Genomic DNA, 20,145 nt, shown 5'->3' on the forward strand with positions numbered 1-20,145 from the left:
TTCAGTCTGGTCACCATAAAAAAAAAAGTTTTCCCCTTTTCACACAAAACTAACTTGAAGAGACAGTTATTATTTTTTTGCAACTATTTTTCTCTGTCCGGTGTGCATTTTGCACATTAAGCTCACCTGTGACCCACTCTGCTGCACTACTGTGCACCAAATTGGTAGGCATCAAAATACCACTATTCACAGATAATGAGACATACCCACCCCACCTATGGGCTCTTCACCACCATAGATGAGTAAGGGTGAAATGCAGTGTGTAGGAACTGCTGTCGATATTTGTACCCTTCCTCTTTTTGAGGGGGGAGGGGGGGATGCTCACACAGTCCATCCTTCCCCTTCAAGCTTGTGCACCATGACATCGCCATCAATGGAAAGTTAAACCCTAATCTTTCTTCTATCCTTATGCTGTAAAGAATATTTTCAGGATACTTTGTTGGTTTCCTGGAGAGGGTATTTTAAGGTGAGTATTGTGTACTTAATGTACAGGAACACCCGAACACTGCTGAAACATTTAACTCGTCTGTGACAGAAGTTGTAACAGTACTGAGAAAGTGTTGTATCCACAGACGCCATTGGGATTTTGTGCTACAGGGTTCATCTCCATGCTGTTGTAAAATTGGCTAGTCTGAGGTCCTCGGGCATAGATTCAGAATCTACTTAACAAACCATGACTATGCACTGGAAAGCCAGTTACAGTGGCTAGTGTAGGACACGTGCTTACAACCGCAGTTTGAAGATTACTTCTGTGATCACTCCTGTTTAGATTTTCTGTGATTTTTCTTGACCACTTCAGACAGATAGCAATATGGAGTCTTTTAGACAAGCAAAGACTTATCTTCAGCCAAATCTTATTCCACCATAAAGTTGTAATTTTATCTGTAATGATCTCACCCTTGACAGGATATCAAAACAAACCACAACCACAGAAAAGAGAAGAAATTAAGTATACTTTGCTATTGTGTGCTGTATCTTCACCCAGTTCACTATTTAGTAATTTGAAGGAAATTGAGTTTTGGTGGTGTTTTCTGTGTCTTGAGTCAGAAAGAGAACATTCAGTTGATGGCACATATGATCCAATCCTTAGGCTCTGACAACAGTTACCGATTACCGTAGGTTGATAGGAAATGCCTGCGACAAAATTAAGTGAGTTTGTCAAGATTGATACTAAAATAAGGCTTTTTACATACCTATTATTGCACCCATTCCACATTAGTCGGAAACCAGTTTCAAGAAAGAAGTGTAAAAGTTGGAGCATGTTTGCAATACTAATGTCATCTGCAAATGATGTGGTTGTGGGCAGTGAAATACGTGAAGAGACTACATGAACAGCACTGATAACCTTCGTGTTGAGCACCTGTAAGCTCCTCCTCCTCCTCCTCCTCCTCCTCCTCCTACATGAATAGTGTATAACTATTTTTTATGTTATCTAACTCACTTGTTCCGAGTATGTAAAACCGTGATAAACTGTACATTGGGCATAACTACATGATGTAGTGCAGTACTGGTCAACCTGGTCCCAACCACCCACTAGTGGGTGTTTCAGCTTTTGTGGTGGGTGGTAGGTGATAGGGTTTTGAAAATTATTTCCATTAGGTTTTCATAAAATTTTAATGTAGTGTTTGGTAAGTAATTATTATTATATTCTGTAATTTGTTATAACTTTGCATTATAAATTTCATTAAATAAAGATACTTCCCTATTTTATAATTCACCATTATTGAGCAACCCGTGGGTGATTAGAAAATTTTACTATTAACAGACAGAAAAATGGGCAGTAGGTAAAAATGTTGAATACCTCTGATGTAGTGTATTGCATAAGGCACTGGCCCCAGATTCAATAGGAAAGAGGCTCATGCTCTGTTTGGCCATCCTGATTTAGGTTTTCTTTGATTGTACTAAATCACTTCAGGCAAAGGCCAGGATGGTCGCTTCATAAGGCCATGGCGGACCACCTGGCCTCTCCTCTCCTTTCCTCCTCCCCACATGGTTAAATCCATGTGTTAAACAAGTTTGTATATATTATTTATGTTTCCTTTGCATTAAGATGACAAACAATGTATCATTGTAAAATGATCTTTGGATGAACAAATTACTAATACTAAAATTGAAAGAGGAAATAAAACTGATTTGGAGTACAAGGAAGGGATCTGAATCTGGGTCTTATGCTCAGTAAGCTGATGCACTAACCACTATGCCACCCTGACACAGTGTCTTTCACAGCTGTACGACTACCTTAGCACACATCACTCTTCAATCCAAATTCCTATCTGTACCACAGCACACTTTGTATTCCCCCAAACTCGAACAGCTTTGCAGGGGCTCTTCAGCTTTATTGGAATAGCACCTCAGCATCAAATGAAACAGGGATCATGCCTGAAACCCAGGCATAGGTGCTTTGATGAAATGACACTACATGGTTCCAGAGACATTTTCATGCCACATAACTCTATGATGTACGTATATATGCAGACTGAAGTGACGAATGAAAATTTGTACCAAGGCCAGAATTCAAACCCTGGTGTCCTGCCCGTTAAGCAGATGTGCTAACCACTATGCCACCCAGAGTTTGACTCCTGTCCTTGGTACAAATTTTCATTTGTCACTTCAGTCTGCATATATAGTTTGATTTTTATTTTGTCTCGTGAGGCCTGGAGAACCACATTCCAGACTTTACCTACAGCATAGAAAGTCTGAGGTGATCACCTGGATGTCAGACCCAGGACTTACGTGTCAGTTGACAGCTATGCTAGCGTACAGAAGCATTCATTGTAGCTGACACAGATATTTCCTATTCGTGACACTAAAATTATCAAGGATGATTAAATGATAATTTTTTTTTCTCATTCTTTGTAGAATACTGCGTACTTTATACCCACTTGTGCACGCACACTATTCACTGTGCATAGAAGGCCAGATTTCTCTCCATTATCAAACATATCACCTCACTGGTTAGATCCTCTTGTTGTTCTGTATATACCATACATTTGTCTGTAAGAAGGATGCTCATCTTCCAGAAAGTCTCACAAGACCTGCTTCATGAAAAGTATTGAAAATTTCTCGCATTGAAACCAAGCACGGTGGCACAGCGGGTAGCACTCTGGTTTCACATTCGGGAGCATAACAGAGCAAATTCGTGGCCGGCCATCAAGATTTAGGTTGTCAGTGATTTACATAAATCACTCCACGCAGGTGCCAGGATGGTTCCATTGAAAGGGCACAGCTGATTTCCTTCCCCATCCTTGAAACATTCCAAGCTTGTACTCCTCTCTAATGATCTCAATGTTGATGGGGTGTTAAACCCTGATCTTTCTCACTTTCTTACTTTGAGCAACTGAAATTGTGCCCCTGTGTTTCCCTGTCTCTGGAGATGATTCATCAAGCATAAATTCCATAAAATATCATTAGAGTTAATTGTGACTCCTCAGAAACTGCTTTCCTTATGTAAAATGCATTGAATGTGCACATATCTCCTGTGACACAGTCTTCCAGGTGTGACTACACATCACTATATTTGAAGACTGTGTCCAGGGCTCTATATAAAAGTGACATGCTTAACAGGATTGAGCTTGTGTAACCAGAAAGTTAGGCATATGTAGTTCTCACTAAGCACAATTTTGCTGAATGTACAGCTCTCCAGCATTTTCATAGATGAAAAATTATAATCCTGATTTGTATCCTGCTGGTCAAGAGAGATTCAGTCTTTGTTGTTATATGCTATCAGCTTCTTTCTAGTAACATATGTCATGATCCATCAAACCAGGTAATATTTGTTCACCTTTCTAAGTTACATTGGTAGTCTTCATACACCCAATCTTTTAGTGTGACACGACTAACAGAGGTAACTGTGTGTGGCAGTAGCTTCTGTAAACAATAATGAAGAAATTGTTTCAAATGGTATGCCTGCTTGTATTTTTTGTTATTGACGCTAAATTGGTAAGTATCTGTCACAATGTGAAATCTAGAAATGGTACCACAGGAATTCCAATGCCTACTTGATTTCACTGATGGGGTAGCTCAGATGCCTAGCCTAGATTAAATACAATTAAAATGTTGTAACTCGTTCATTCTGTGTATGGCTGTTTCTTAAACAGCCAGTGGAAGCTCTAATGATACTATGGGCATGTGCTATGTATCACCATTCCATTGAACAATCTGTCAGGGCTACTCTGCCCAACATGACAGCTATTTAAAATTCAGGTTTTCACCAAAATGCCACTGATTCTATGCTGAACAGTGTTCCCATCGAACTTTATTAAGGTTACATTACTGTCAGATTTGATTTTAAGGTTACAATATCTCATTTATTTTAATTGAAAGTGCATTGCTTGTTATGTGTTCAAAGACAGTGTAAGGTAGTATGTATATATTTTGTGGAACCACAAAAAGTAGTTGTCTGGAAATAAGTATTCATTTCAACTACTTCTTGTCAGATGACCGTCTTCAAGTCATGGCTGGTTAAACACTACAGCAACTGTAAGGAAGATAGCTTGGTGTTGAGTGCATCATTGTTTTTAATTTGTATCATCTGTCACATACCTGAGTATCTATTACATGATACATTTTCCAACAATGTGATGAATGATGCAACTAAACAGTTATTTATTTGACACCAAGATACCTTCCTTAAACTTGATGTTGTGTTTATTCATGACTTGAAGCTGGCCCATTGAATAGAACTAGTTGTTTGGCAGCAATTATCCATTACAACAGCTTTTAGTGGTCCTGCAGTGTCATTCTTTAAATAAATTGAAGCTGTGTAGCAAGCTATGTCCAGCAAATTTACAGTTAAAAGTCTTTTGTGAATAATATTGGATACTGGATGATTTGTATTGCTACTACACTCAGTGTCAAACACATCTACTATTTTAAACACAGTCACAGCATTCATGAAATGAATTTAATGTACCCGTACATTTTTTGAAGTGTATCATAATAAACTAATTTGACAGCTAAACACACTTTTTGTCTGACAAAATGTGCACTACAGTTAATTGGAATGTCATTAGGTTTCGTCTGCTTTGATTCATGCTTTAGATCTTGTTGCATGAGAATAGTTAGTGTAGTGTTGCATGAGAAACATATTTCTCACAAGCAATGGTTCTAAACCATACTCTGTACAATAAAGTAAGACTTTTGTCATTAAACCAGTTGTTATTATCTTTAAACTAATAAAGTTAAAATATTTTATTTTCCCTTATTGTCACATTTGTAAACACTTGCATGTTGTGAACACTTGCATGATGTAGATCACAGTATAATAATTTTAGTAATCTTTGACTTTTATTATTAAATGTGGAAATTTTTGTAGGATAACTGTAAAATCTATTCTTTGCATGAATTGACTGTGTAGTTATTGTTACTGAATCTCTTCTTAATCAAACGCTGTTGTAATGAAGACAACAAATAATATTTGTAGTACAAAATAATGATCAATATGTGTGTTGTCATACACTCCACCTTCTTCCTATTCACCAGCCTCCCCCCTCCACCTGCATTTGTGCTCTCTCTCTCTCTCTCTCTCTCTCTCTCTCTCTCTCTCACACACACACACACACACACACACACACACACACACACACACACACACGGTTGTAACACTGTTTTTGTTTGTTTTTTTACAGAGCATTTGTGGTTAAATAACTTATTAGATGTTGTGTATTTCTGTTGGCATATGATTTTTAATCATTTTAAGATTATATATTCTGCATGAACTTTCATATTTGGCAATACGGTTAATCATTTCACATACTTTCAGAATCGCACAGCGGAGAAAGGTGCTGTATGTAATGTATGGTGTAATCGAGAACCAATTTTGTAGGTACTGATTCATTGTGTCATGTTGTTTTTGCATTCCACTGGTTTTTTTGAGAGCTGCATTAAATGTGTGTGTCCATACTCTGGGAAAGATTAGCTTTATAAACCTTGTAACGTGATTAATAATACTTTTTCATAGATTTTAGAACACTTACAAGTATTTGAAAATGATTTTCTGTTTAATTTCAGAACTGTTGAATGTGGCATAAATTATTTTTTCCATGCCTGATATTGCCATTTCTAATATCTCGATCAATTAGGCTCATGTTAATGATTTCTAAACACAAGTGGGACTTAAACTGAAATAATGTGAGTGGTGCTTACTAGAGTTGTTTTAACTGGGTGAACTTTATCTAGGTTAGAGAATGCAGAAAATTTAATGAATGGGGATCCATTGATGAAGAAGAAATTAAAAGAAGGAAAATTTATACCAATTTTCAAGGAACGGAAAAAACATGACCGTTTTAATGGCATGTCGGAGGAGGAAGTTTCGAAAAGAACGTTGCCAGATCATTTAGCACTTAACTTGGACATAGTTATTGTAAGTAGTTAAACTTATTACTTCTTCTATTACTGACATCTGTCAATGTAGTTTTCACTGTTTTAAAGTGTTTCTCATGTACCTTTGCTCTTTCTAGGTTGCACGGAATCAGTTTGCATTGTAAATTGTGAACTATAGAATCATACTTGTTATGGGGGAATAATGTGTTTGTGCTTCCAGTACTGGGTACTTTAGAATGTTTCTTATAAGTCTTGTTTGTATTCTATTTGAACATTCATTATTATTTTATTTGTAGAATATGTTGGAAAAATGCATTATGATTGCCATGCATTCTTTATAAAGCCCTGTTATCTTTTTATTGGTTATCGTATTAGTGGGCAAAGTTATGATATTACATTCATAGACTAATGCATTGAGTGAAGCAAATTTTAACTGTCATTTACTTATGTGCTTTAAACTTGAGCATGAGCATGAAATAGAAGTTGCTTCATTCTAACACTTACAAATGCTCAAAATATTGCTAATTTTTAGACCTTGCTACAGTGGGCCTATTTGGTAAATCTTTCTTCTACCTTTCTATTGATTTACAGCTACACTGTTGTTCATATTATTTTGCCCCAACAGCATATAATGGACACCATGAGTTTATTAAGTTACAGCTTTGTAGTGGGAGGATCTCTGTCTACAACCAATTTAAGAAAATTTAATGTAATGCTAAATGTATCCCAGTTGTTAGTTGACCTAGGATCTGCCCTGATCAAGGAATGTCAGTGACCAATTTAATTAACCGGAAATAGTTACCATTCATTTTTGTGGCACATTTGTTTGATGTTTGTGGAGTTTGAGTGCTCAGGTTCTTTTTTCTGTCTCTTGTATTAATGGTTAACTTGTACTGTTAGTTAGCCGGCCAGGGTGGCCGAGCGGTTCTAGGCGCTACAGTCTGGTACCGCGCGACCGCTACAGTCGCAGGTTCGAATCCTGCCTCGGGCATGGATGTGTGTGATGTCCTTAGGTTAGTTAGGTTTAAGTAGTTCTAAGTTCTAGGGGACTGATGACCTCAGCAGTGAAGTCCCATAGTGCTCAGAGCCATTTGAACCATTTTGTACTGTTAGGTAGTTTCTAGTGGGTATAAGATTTAATTACTGATCAGTATGTAGTAAGTTAATAGAATTTTCCGTAGTTACAACAGAATTATTATGAGGCAGTATTGTAGTTGTGCTGTGATCGGTTCATCAGAAAATATTCTTGAACTCAGAAATGTATCAGTAAAATTCCTTTAGGTACCAAGTGTATCTTCCATGCTAACAGAATTCTTATTATTTACTTTATCACTTCATCAACTGTCTGTTTAAAGATTCAGAAGACACGGGGATCCTTTGATTTGCATAAATGAGGGTTACTAATGCTTTCTGTTAATAACTCATTCATTCTGGAAGAAATATACGTGTATCAAGTAAGTTTTTGTAACAGAATGGGCCACTTATAATATCTTTGTATTGGCACATAATTATTTCATTGTTGATTATAATCAAATTGTGTAGCCCATTGTATTATGTGAGCCTTTTTGGAAACTGCCTCAAGTTAGTTTACACACTCTTTTCTAGAAATATACATTTTCAAATTGCTAGTAGGTATTCTAAATGTGCAGGAGTGTTCATATTGCTACTGTGGATAACTGAAATCCATGTTCATTATCATGACTTCCTCACCCTACATCCCTTCCTCACCTGGTTTTAGAGCTCTCCTTCCTCTAAGATTCACTCTTTTCCATCCCACAGTTGAAGATGATCTTCCTCTACGTCAACTACCTACGTAATTCTCTACTGTCAGCTTTGTAGCCATTATCCGTATATTGCCTATGCAGTTGCAAATTTAGTTTATTTCTCTTCTGTGTCCCTATTATGTTGCATATCAAGGGTAAACACTTAACTCAGGACAATATTACCTTGTACAATTTATAAAATACAGAAGTCGGAGGCTGTCATAGGAAATCGCAAATATAATCCTTGTCAGTTAATATATAAGAACAGTAGTATACAAGTTTGGAGCTCAGGAACTATCTTAACATTTCTTTTAATAAATTAACAAACATTCTGTATTAAAAGTATGCCTCTTTCTATGCACTTTTCCTCAGTAAATATAGGCAATTTTTGTACACTTTTTGAATCTGTGTAAGTTCTTTTCTTAGTTTTGCATGAAAATGTTGAGGATTTCTAATTACACAAGTGGGTTCGAATCATCCTATATGTTTTACATTAGGTTTTATTCTGTTTGAAAGAAGAACTGTGAAATCATTCAGCAGTTTATTGGTTAACTTCAGCACTGCGTATACAAGATTGTTTAATAGTGTTGCACCATGGCTGTTTTAGGTAAGAATTTTAAGTTGGCTGAAATATTTTCATTTTAAAAGAATCAGGTTCTGTTATTGAGCAATCACCACCACCACCACAACCACCACCACCACCACCACCACCCTATTTTCGGGATTGCATAAGAAAACATTGCATTAGAATTTAGAACCATAAATAAAGCTTTTCACTTTTTGCACCATCAGCAACTGGTTAAAATTTATGTAATCTCGTTCTTAAAGTTAACTCTTGTGTGCATATGAATGCAAAACACTTCTTTCACTATATACATTACAAGTCTATAGATTTTGAAACATCTTCAATAGCAAAGATTAACACCCTTGCACAATGTGCGTGATGACTTGTAGCAGTTAACTGGTCGTCACTGTTTGCAGTCTACCACTATAAGCTCACCGAGCAAAATACACTGAAGTGCCAAAGAAACTGGTACAGACATGCTTATTCAAATACAGAGATATGTAAACAGGCAAAATACGTCGCTGCAGTCAGCAATGCCTATATAAGACAACAAGTGTCTGGTGCGGGTTGTTAGATCAGTCACTGCTGCAACAATGGCAAGTTATCAAGATTTAAGTGGGTTTGAATGTTGTGTTATAGTCGATGCACAAGCGATGGGACGCAGCATCTCTGAGGTAGCTGTGAAGTGGGTATTTTACCATATGAAGCATTTCATAAGTGAATATCAGGAATCTGGTAAAACATCAAATCTCAGGCATTGCTGCGACCGGAAAAAGATCCTGCAGAATGGGAGCGACGATGACTGAAGAGAATCATTCAACGTGACAGAAGTGCAACCCTTCCGCAAATTGCTGCAGATTTCAATGCTGGGCCATCAACAAATGTCAGCGTGTGAACCATTCAACAAAAAATCATCGATATGGGCTTTTGGAGCTGAAGGCCCATTCGTGTACCCTTGATGACGGCACGACACAAAGCTTTATGCCTCACCTGGGCCTGTCAGTTCTGACATTGGACTCTTGATGACTGGGAATGGGTTGCCAGGTCAGAAGAGCCTCGTTTCAAATTGTATTGAGCATACGGATGTGTATGGATATGGAGACATCATCAGGAACACGTTGACCCTGCATGTCAGCAGGGGACTGTTCAAGCTGTTGGAGGCTCTGTAATGGTGTGGAGTGTGTACTGTTGGAGTGATATGGTACCCCTGCTCCGTCTAGATATGATGCTGACAGGTGACATGTATGTAAGCATCCTGTCTGATCGCCTGCATCCATTCATGTCCGTTGTGCATTCTGATGGACTTGGGCAATTTCAGCAGGACAGTGCGATACCCCACATGTCCAGAATTGCTAGAGAGTGGCTCCAGGAACACTCTTCGGAATTTAAACACTTCCGCTGGCCACAAAACTCCCCAGACATGAACATTAATGAGCATATCTGGGAAGCCTCGCAACGTGCTGTTCAGAAGAGCTCGCCATCCCTTCGTACTCTTACGGATTTATGGTGTGCCCTTCAGGATTCATGGTGTCAGTTCCCTTCAGCACTATTTCAGACATTTGTTGAGCCCATGCCACGTCATGTTGCGGCACTTCTGCGTGCTTGCCGGGGCCCTACACGATATTAGGCAGGTGTACCAGTTTCTTTGGCTCTTCAGTATGTAAGTCAGTGCCTAAAAAAGCACACAATCACTTTGGAGTCTGTTGGTGGTGTACAGGCAGTTATGTGACCCTCCAACACTAACCCGTTGTGCATGTGCCAGTTGGTTGTATGGAATTTTGCTCAGTAAATTGGGTTGATATGGAGGTTTTGTAAAATGACACAAATGAGCTATCATGTTTGAATGCGCCAGTAATCAAATTGTAAATAAAGTTGCTTGACTTTTTGGGATATCAATGTGGGCTGTCCAACATGTTTTCAAGGAGTGGTACACCACTTGCAGTTACATAAAATGGTATAAGAACAATGATTGTAAAAAAGGTCATAATTGACAAGGATCAGATGAGTATCTTATGGTTTCAAACCCAACAGGAATTAATGCTGTCCATGAATCCAGTTCCATCTGGACTAGTTTCGGAGTGAACTAGATGAAAGGAACTGTATGGTATGGACATTTGGTATCTGGTATCTGACAAAATGCTGTTTCTCACAATGTCATATAAAGCCTGAGGTATCCAGCAGACTAAACAACACAGAAATTGGACAAATAGCTGACTTGAGGCATGTAGTGTGGTCCAGCGAATCACAATTTTGCCTTGTTTCAAATTATGCAAAGCATCTAGTGCACTGACAGTCCGATTAGACATTTAACCCCCTTCGCGGGGAACCACAGTTGTGTAGAACTTTTATGTGAAATAAATGAATTGTAATTTATAGTCAAACGGCAGACATTTCTTACAGTAAGCTGTTGGTGGCTCCGTGAAGTTTTGGGGGTGTTTTTGTACCACATCTTGGACACATACATTCAGGTTACAGTGAATGTGAACCAGAATGTTTATTTCAATATTCTCTTTGACCAAGTGTTCACCTTTCTTCTAAAACTTTGTGACGAGTATGCACCTTGTTCTCAAAGATGAGTTAGCTGTGTTCACAGGACTGCACACATATCTTCCCAGTCTGATGAACCCCAGGCCACCCTTCGTACCCCAACTGGCTAGCTAAATTGCCTAATCTTAACATTCAAGTGGGTACGCCTATGTATAAAGTGTGCCATGCACAAATAACAGTATCTTGTACAGTTCCATTGTTGTGTTGCAATTTCGAATCATTATTGCTTCAGCTAACACTGTGATAAGTTGTGCTGTCAAACAGGCAAGTGAGCAACAGTCATATAAAATAAATGGTGAGCTAGGTGAGAGAAAACGATTAACTGTTCGTGCAAGAAAATGACCCAGATTTTGAGCTGTAAGCACAATCCCACAAAGAGGCAGATGTCTAAATGATAATTAGCAATTGAATAAGTGGTTGACTGGGATGTGATGCAACTGCGCTGTTTACTGATCCAAGTGGGTCATTACTGTGGGGGTAACATTTGTATGAGGTAACAGTGTGATATAACTAATAATTATTTTAATACTGTTTAATGAAACAGTGATTTAGCTCATATAATGTTGGTTTATTTAAGTGTGATTTTGCTCATACATCTTTACCTTGGTAACATGAAGACATCTATTATTTACATGTATACAAAGTACGCTACGAATTTGCTCGTGTTATAAAAAACGGCCTGCCCGTTCGAGGGTTAATTGCATAAAATAGTCAGCGCTGTTTGGATTGGCAATTGAACCTGAAGAAACTGTGGACTATCCTCCTCAGCCAATTGAGGTCACTGTCAGTGCTAGAGGCAGTGTTACACAGTATTATTATGACGTCTACTGGGGATGATTCATTTTTTGTTCTGAACGCTTACATTAATTTTCACCTGAAGTTTCATCTTCCACTGACATAAATCTAAAAGACATGTCGCATCAGGCCCTGTTGCACTACCTATTAGATTTTCATTTAATATCCTTTGGAATTTCCTCTTTTCCTACCTTATGTTTACTAAAAATCTCTCATGTTTGACTAAAAGAAATTCAGGGTGCTCCTGTTCAAAAAAAAGTGTAACAGAGCAGATACACAGAATTACTGACCATTGTCCTTAATGTCCATCTGTTACAGGATCCTAAAGCGTGTTCTAATTTTAAACAGTGTGGAATTCCTGGATGTTCTCTCAAAGAATTAACTTGGATAGAGGAACAACAACTCATGTGAAAGACAGCCTCATTTTTCATACCTGATATCTTGCAAATAGTAATACAAGTGTGGAGGTAGAGCCCGTCTGCGTAGATTTCCAAAAATACGAAAATGTCAACTGGTTGTGGAGATACAATCTTATGGAGTACTATTGCAAATGTACATAATTTGCTCAAAGAATTTTGTACTGGGAATACTCAACATATACAAATGATTGATGAAATATGGACCAGTATCACTCAGCTTGTTTGCTACTAATGCTGTTCTCTACACAAAGGCATCATTTTCCTGTGGCCACCGAGGGAGGTCTCGCACTAGCTAGGACGCTGGACTGGCATTTGGGCGGACAACGGTTCAAACGATCATCTGGCCATTCTGACTTAGGTTTTCCGCGATTGCCCTCAATCACTTCAGTCAAATTCCGGGATGGTTCCCTTGAAAGGGCATGGTCGCCTTCCTTCCCCAGCCTTCTGTAATCCAATAGGACTGATGACCTCACTGTTTGGTCGCCTTCTCCAAATCAACCGAACCGAGCGAGGTGGCGCAGTGGTTAGCACACTGGACTCGCATTCGGGAGGACGACGGTTCAATCCCGTCTCCGGCCATCCTGATTTAGGTTTTCCGTGATTTCCCTAAATCGTTTCAGGCAAATGCCGGGATGGTTCCTTTGAAAGGGCATGGCCAATTTCCTTCCTAATCCTTCCCTCACCTGAGCTTGCGCGCTGTCTCTAATGACCTCGTTGTCAACGGGACGTTAAACACTAACCACCACCACCACCACCACCACCACCACCAGATCAACCAACCATCTCCACAATCTCTCTGGCCAACAGGAAATGCAGAATGAGTTTGGCAGAATCCCACATGGTGTACTTAATGATAACTCTGTTTACATCTAAATAATAACAGCCTTATGATGAGAGAGAACCCCATAGTATACAACTATGAAATTACTGGTAAACTCTTGGAGTTTATCACTTTATTTACATATGTAGAAGTATTACTACAGAGGAGATACGGAATGGAGTAAACAAAGAAAAATAGCACTAGGGAATGTGACTGAAAAAGTGTAAAGTTCTGCCACAGCCCAGCACATCTAGAAAGAGTTTAATGTGACCAATTCATTGTATTGCTCCAGAATTTTGACTGTTTATACACTCCTGGAAATGGAAAAAAGAACACATTGACACTGGTGTGTCAGACCCACCATACTTGCTCCGGACACTGCGAGAGGGCTGTACAAGCAATGATCACACGCACGGCACAGCGGACACACCAGGAACCGCGGTGTTGGCCGTCGAATGGCGCTAGCTGCACAGCATTTGTGCACCGCCGCCGTCAGTGTCAGCCAGTTTGCCGTGGCATACGGAGCTCCATCGCAGTCTTTAACACTGGTAGCATGCCGCGACAGCGTGGACGTGAACCGTATGTGCAGTTGACGGACTTTGAGCGAGGGCGTATAGTGGGCATGCGGGAGGCCGGGTGGACGTACCGCCAAATTGCTCAACACGTGGGGCGTGAGGTCTCCACAGTACATCGATGTTGTCGTCAGTGGTCGGCGGAAGGTGCACGTGCCCGTCGACCTGGGACCGGACCGCAGCGACGCACGGATGCACGCCAAGACCGTAGGATCCTACGCAGTGCCGTAGGGGACCGCACCGCCACTTCCCAGCAAATTAGGGACACTGTTGCTCCTGGGGTATCGGCGAGGACCATTCACAACCGTCTCCATGAAGCTGGGCTACGGTCCCGCACACCGTTAGGCCGTCTTCCGCTCACGCCCCAACATCGTGCAGCCCGCCTCCAGTGGTGTCGCAACAGGCGTGAATGGAGGGACGAATGGAGACGTGTCGTCTTCAGCGATGAGAGTCGCTTCTGCCTTGGTGCCAATGATGGTCGTATGCGTGTTTGGTGCCGTGCAGGTGAGCGCCACAATCAGGACTGCATACGACCGAGGCACACAGGGCCAACACCCGGCATCATGGTGTGGGGAGCGATCTCCTACACTGGCCGTACACCACTAGTGATCGTCGAGGGGACACTGAATAGTGCACGGTACATCCAAACCGTCATCGAACCCATCATTCTACCATTCCTAGACCGGCAAGGAAACTTGCTGTTCCAACAGGACAATGCATGTCCGCATGTATCCCGTGCTACCCAACGTGCTCTAGAAGGTGTAAGTCAACTACCCTGGCCAGCAAGATCTCCGGATCCGTCCCCCATTGAGCATGTTTGGGACTGGATGAAGCGTCGTCTCACGCGGTCTGCACGTCCAGCACGAACGCTGGTCCAACTGAGGCGCCAGGTGGAAATGGCATGGCAAGCCGTTTCACAGGACTACATCCAGCATCTCTACGATCGTCTCCATGGGAGAATAGCAGCCTGCATTGCTGCGAAAGGTGGATATACACTGTAATAGTGCCGACATTGTGCATGCTCTGTTGCCTGTGTCTATGTGCCTGTGGTTCTGTCAGTGTGATCATGTGATGTATCTGACCCCAGGAATGTGTCAATAAAGTTTCCCCTTCCAGGGACAATGAATTCACGGTGTTCTTATTTCAATTTCCAGGAGTGTAAATTATGCATGGCGCAGACATGAAATGAATCCAGATTGTAAAAGGTCAATGCAGCTCATATGAAAGTTTACGAGGTATGATCTGGGAACTTAAATGCGAATATCATGAAGAAAGATGAGCAACATTTTTGAAAAACACAGTTGGGTAAATTTAGTGGCAGACTGTACAACTTTTCAACACCATCCACTGTATGTGGTGGTTAGGGGCCATAAGAATTATAGAGGAGATTAGTGCACATAGAGAAACTTAAGACCCATTTTTTTATTTAATTTTTGCTTGGTTCATATTGAACTTACTAGACAGCATACTATTTACACATCAGTTAGAACAACAAATTGCAGCTGCTAATGTAATTGTTAAGATTTCTTTTTGTCATGTGCAAATTTTTGTGTAATATGCAAAAAATAATCTGCAGCTAATAGCGAAAGTGAGCAGAAAATCATTAAGACCTATGAGCTAGCAAGGCAAACACAGTACTGCAGCTTACCGGAAATTGTACAAAGGAATTCAGTACTGAATTGGACAGCTGTTGCTGCCACAGTGGGGAATGGCACACTAAAAAAATCACCCCTTCGAGTGTCTGTCAGTCACATTGTTGTTCTGATCCAGGTGTAAAAAATTGTTTATATATTGTCATAAAATTTCACCATCAGAGTATGCAGAATTCTTGCTTAGGGAAGAGCCAGGACATTTCTTTTACAGGTGATACTACAAAAATTCCCAGAAGCTGATGTATGTGAACCAGAGAAGTGTTTTCCATTAAATGCACACAAGATGGACATTAAAGAATCACATTTAAATGCAAGCAGCTGTGAGGGAAATGAGTTATATAGAGGAAAAATTAGTGAAGGTTACATGCCATTACAGCACCATGTTGTGTTCTGTCATGAACATCATGGTCATAAAAACATCCACAATCAGCTGCTACAGATTGGAGTGCAGTACATTCAATGTTAATTTAGCTAAATTACTGCAGCGGATCATAACAACATTTATAAAAATCACGTGATCAACATATTTTTTAATATATGATGATGACATTGCATTTAAACTACATGATTTGCTTTTATTTGGTTTCTTTTTATTGTAACTAAAACCTTCAGGTAGGTGAATGAAATAAATAAATGAACACTCCTAACCCCACAAGAATATACTTTTTGTGTTCAGACAGCTGAGTTAAACTGAGGAGAAAAGTAAAAGATACGAAGTTCTGTGCTGCTTTTGCAAGATTCAGGCAGCCCTAATCACCACCAGAGGAAAAATGCTCCTATTGGCGCTCAAAAAAGGCTAATATGCTCATCTTTTACAAGACTCTGACTGAAAAGTGGGGTGCCGGCTGCTTCATTCTACCTTCCTCACTACCTTCTCACTTCCTCATTCAGCCCAGCTCATTGCCATTATCTCTTTGTGTTTCTCAGTTGCTGTCTCCTGTCTCACAGCCGCAGTCTCCTTTGTTCTATCCTACTACTACTGTCTCCTTTCACTGTAACTGTCCCCCTCTTGCTCTGTCTTACTGCTACTATCTCATTTATTCCTTCCCGCTGCTGCAGTCTCTTCTCACTTTTCTCTCTTCCTCGTTGTCATTGTCGTAGACTGAGCCATTATCACTGGCTCTCACTCACTTCTACTTTCTCCTTATCTTAATTCCTCTCTCACTGGCACTATCTCCTTCACTCTTTTCCTAGCACTGTTCTGTCACTGTCATCTATGTTCCCCTGCCACTGTGCCCCTCTCTTTCTCTCTCTCTGCCACTGCCTCCTTCACTCTTTCTATACCACAAGTACTGTCTACTATTTTTCCAGTGTATACTACTTTTCCATCTCTTTCCCACTGCCACTGTCTCCTTCTCTTTCAGCATAAAAAAGCACAGATATGTTCACTTGCCAAAATTTTTAAAGGTCTGAGGAAGGTAGAATGAGGTAGTTGGTACCCCATTTTTCAATCAGTATTTTAAAACATGAGCATTTTACTCTCTTTTTTGTGGTCTGATATGAGTATTTTTCCACTGGTTCGCTTCTCTTCCCTGCTACAGCAGGACATGTCACTCATATGAAAAGAACTTTATGGGTCAGTACCGTTTTGATAGTTTACTTGTGTGAAATTGAAATAACGCAAAACTAATTGTACATCTTGGACCAGATTTTATGTGCACAAAATTTGCATTAGCTTCAGTATTACAATATGGATTTCCCAGAACCCTTTTGATGATAACTGAGACACTTTACGCCATATTTCTCCATGTTACACCACTTAATAAACTATGCTTTTGCCTTATATCAGATATTATGTGCAGATTTTACACCTAAAAGTAGGGTAAATTTGAACCTCTGCACCTTGGACTTGGATAAAGAGACCAAGAAAATTTTCAAGGTTTTTAGATGTTGGAATCTTAGGAATATATCATAATAATATCATCCATTTGCTATGCATAGCTGTCTCGGAATCTGCAGCTCAGTTCTGGTACCCAAAAAACCATGTTTTTCAGGTTTTCTCAGGAACCACATGTGAACTAAATAGTGCGTCCATGAGCCTCTTAAGGCACACCATAGACCACATATAATGCAAAAAGAACCAAAGGACTTCCTCCATTTGTCTAAGCTGGAGGAAGTGTGTAATATTTGAATTTTGACCCTGTACTGTAGGACAGTTACATTAAGAAGAATCTTCTGTTGAGTATACAATAGAACGTGAGGCATGAGCCCCGGAACATCCCACCCTTATGCACTGTGTTTTGGAATGTATTATATAGCACATGCTCTTGCATGTGTACAGTCAGGTGTCCTGCTTTTAATTCTTTTTATTTTTACTTTTTTAAAACAATGTTAATATCATTAGTATCCAACTTTAATGTCAAATTGCACAGTGGACATTATAATAACTCTTTCAATCAAAGCAATTTTATTTTAGACTTTCTTTTGTGTACTGAAAGTATACACATTTTGTGCATTAATGTGAACAGTTTGCAATTCTTTGTTGCCATGTTTGATGATTCCTGCCTTAGTACACCTGAATGGTTCATAATGTACAGGCTTTCTAACATTACTAGCCTGCATCTGTCACAGCAGATCTGTGTTGTGCATGAGAACATTTCCATTACTCTCCTCAGAACTATATCAACTAAAGCTTTAACGTTACTTGAATGAGTGAGCATCACACTGAATACAGAAAACTGAAGGCATCAGATGAAATAAATTATCACCTGTGATTATATCTGTGAACTGTTTACAGATCATATTTGCTGTTAGTATATTATTAGAGAAGTACTGCCATAAATGAAGCTGTGAAGATGGGTCATGAGTTGTGCTTGAATAGCTCAGCTTATAGGCGTGTTGGGTCTGAAAGGCCAAGCTTAGCTAATGAGAGTCTTGACTATGAAAGGCCAAGGGTTTTGGTTTGGGTCCTGGTTCAGCATATTTTTAATTTGTCGGCAAGTTTTATGTTGTTAAACCTAATCCCATTTCATTTTGTAATTTCATGTAAGTTAACAGTGTTTTAATCATAATGTGAAAGTTCCCATGCAGAATTTAATTTTCATGGTTTTTTGGCCATGACAAAGACGTTAGAATGAATCACATTAGAATATCAGAGATGATGATGTTATTTCACAAAATATCTAATTGGTGTTGTGCCTACCCACAACAGATGTAGCATCAGAAGACAGAACTTTAAATTTTGGAGAGAAATATTTTCTATTGCATACACAAATCAAATAGATAATTGATTCTATGACTGAGCATTGTAGTACTCATATAAAGTCAGTGATAATGGACTTGTTTTAACAAACACAGGCTGTTCCTTACTATACGGACAGTATCCTATTAAGCCGTAACTTATTCCAGCAATCCCCGAGTTTGATATTTTCTCTTAACAGTATGCTAGCGCTGGTACATCTGTATGTTTTATTTAATAAAAACTACCACCACCCATTCCAGATTTGTAATTGTAATAATGCTGTAATTGTTTAACTACATCATTTTTATGTGCATTCTCTCTTTTTTCCAAATCATGAGAGTGTATTTGTAACAGTTCTGTACCACGATTGAAATTAAAAAAAAAAAAAGATCTGATTCAATGCAAGTAACGTGTGCTCTATTTGTTGTTACAGTATCAAGGTATGTTTTGGTGTTAATTATCTCTCTGTTTTGCTCATTTATCAGGGGAGTTAAATTAAACTCATTTAATATATTTTTCCTTTTATTATTTTTTATTAGAATATTTTGACAGTTCAGCAATTTTTCTGTGTCCAGTTGCTAAGGTAATTACTCAACCATTTTTTCACGTTGTTTTATGACAACTTCTGTGACTAGAAATTTAAGTAAAAAAGAAAAGAAATGGACAAATATCTCTAAACAAGATGGTCTGTATATACCTGTTAAAGATCAAAATTTATTCTACTCTGGCATAATAATAATCTCATAACAATAGTTCCTTCTCACAGCAGAGATTGATACACAATTCCCTGGTTTATCTTTAAGATGCTGAATGCAGGTTTGTAATGAGTGGATAACAAATACTAATGAAACTGATAGGGTACTGGTGCTCATTTATGGCTCCTTGTGTATTAGATGTCATTGCCATTGTTACTTATTTGCAGTTACAATTTCAGCTGCCACTACCTTCTTTACAGTGCACACCCCTATGTACTGCAGTTCATTTACAAGCTTACTTGCAACTAGTGTAACCTCATTAATAGTTTTGCTCAATAGACTGTCTGATACAGACCTCTTCCATTTGATTTCTCTAAAAGAAACACCACTTTTGTGGAACAAAACCTTCAGTGATTATGGTGACTTGTTGCTGCTGAATTTTGAATTAATAGTCCATCTGCTTACTACTTATTATATAAGACTTGGTAAAGTACTGGCTTACTTTCTGTTGCTTTTTATAAAGAGATCTTGATGTATTATACAATGTATATGAGGGTTATTTCTTGAAGTTTACCTCTTATAAAATGATCCACTACTGATCTTCCTGATGGATTGTCCTTCATTTGCAAATTGATTAGAGATACACCATGTACTTGTTTGTAAATGTTTTTACCTTTTTACAACCTGCAGAATTTTTATTCAATCATTTGCTTTTAAACATTATTGTAGAGCTCTAAAAAATTTGTGTTTGTGTTCTTTAGTATGAATCATCCTATTTTCCTGGCAATCTGGAATGCAGATAAATAATATTCAAA

The 20,145-nt window shown here is 39.0% G+C and overlaps 1 protein-coding gene across 2 annotated transcripts in view; it reads left to right on the forward strand.

Moving 5' to 3' along the window:
- Window positions 1–20,145, forward strand: part of LOC126469769 (uncharacterized) — a 235,830-nt gene that overhangs the window by 74,647 nt on the left and 141,038 nt on the right. For both annotated transcript variants that reach the window (XM_050096995.1, XM_050096996.1), the window contains exon 3: window positions 6,178–6,361. In XM_050096995.1, the coding sequence (XP_049952952.1) occupies window positions 6,178–6,361 (184 nt within the window). The remainder of the gene's footprint in view (window positions 1–6,177; window positions 6,362–20,145) is intronic.

This window comes from Schistocerca serialis, chromosome 3, assembly GCF_023864345.2.
Source record: "Schistocerca serialis cubense isolate TAMUIC-IGC-003099 chromosome 3, iqSchSeri2.2, whole genome shotgun sequence".
NCBI classification, from domain to species: domain Eukaryota; kingdom Metazoa; phylum Arthropoda; class Insecta; order Orthoptera; family Acrididae; genus Schistocerca; species Schistocerca serialis.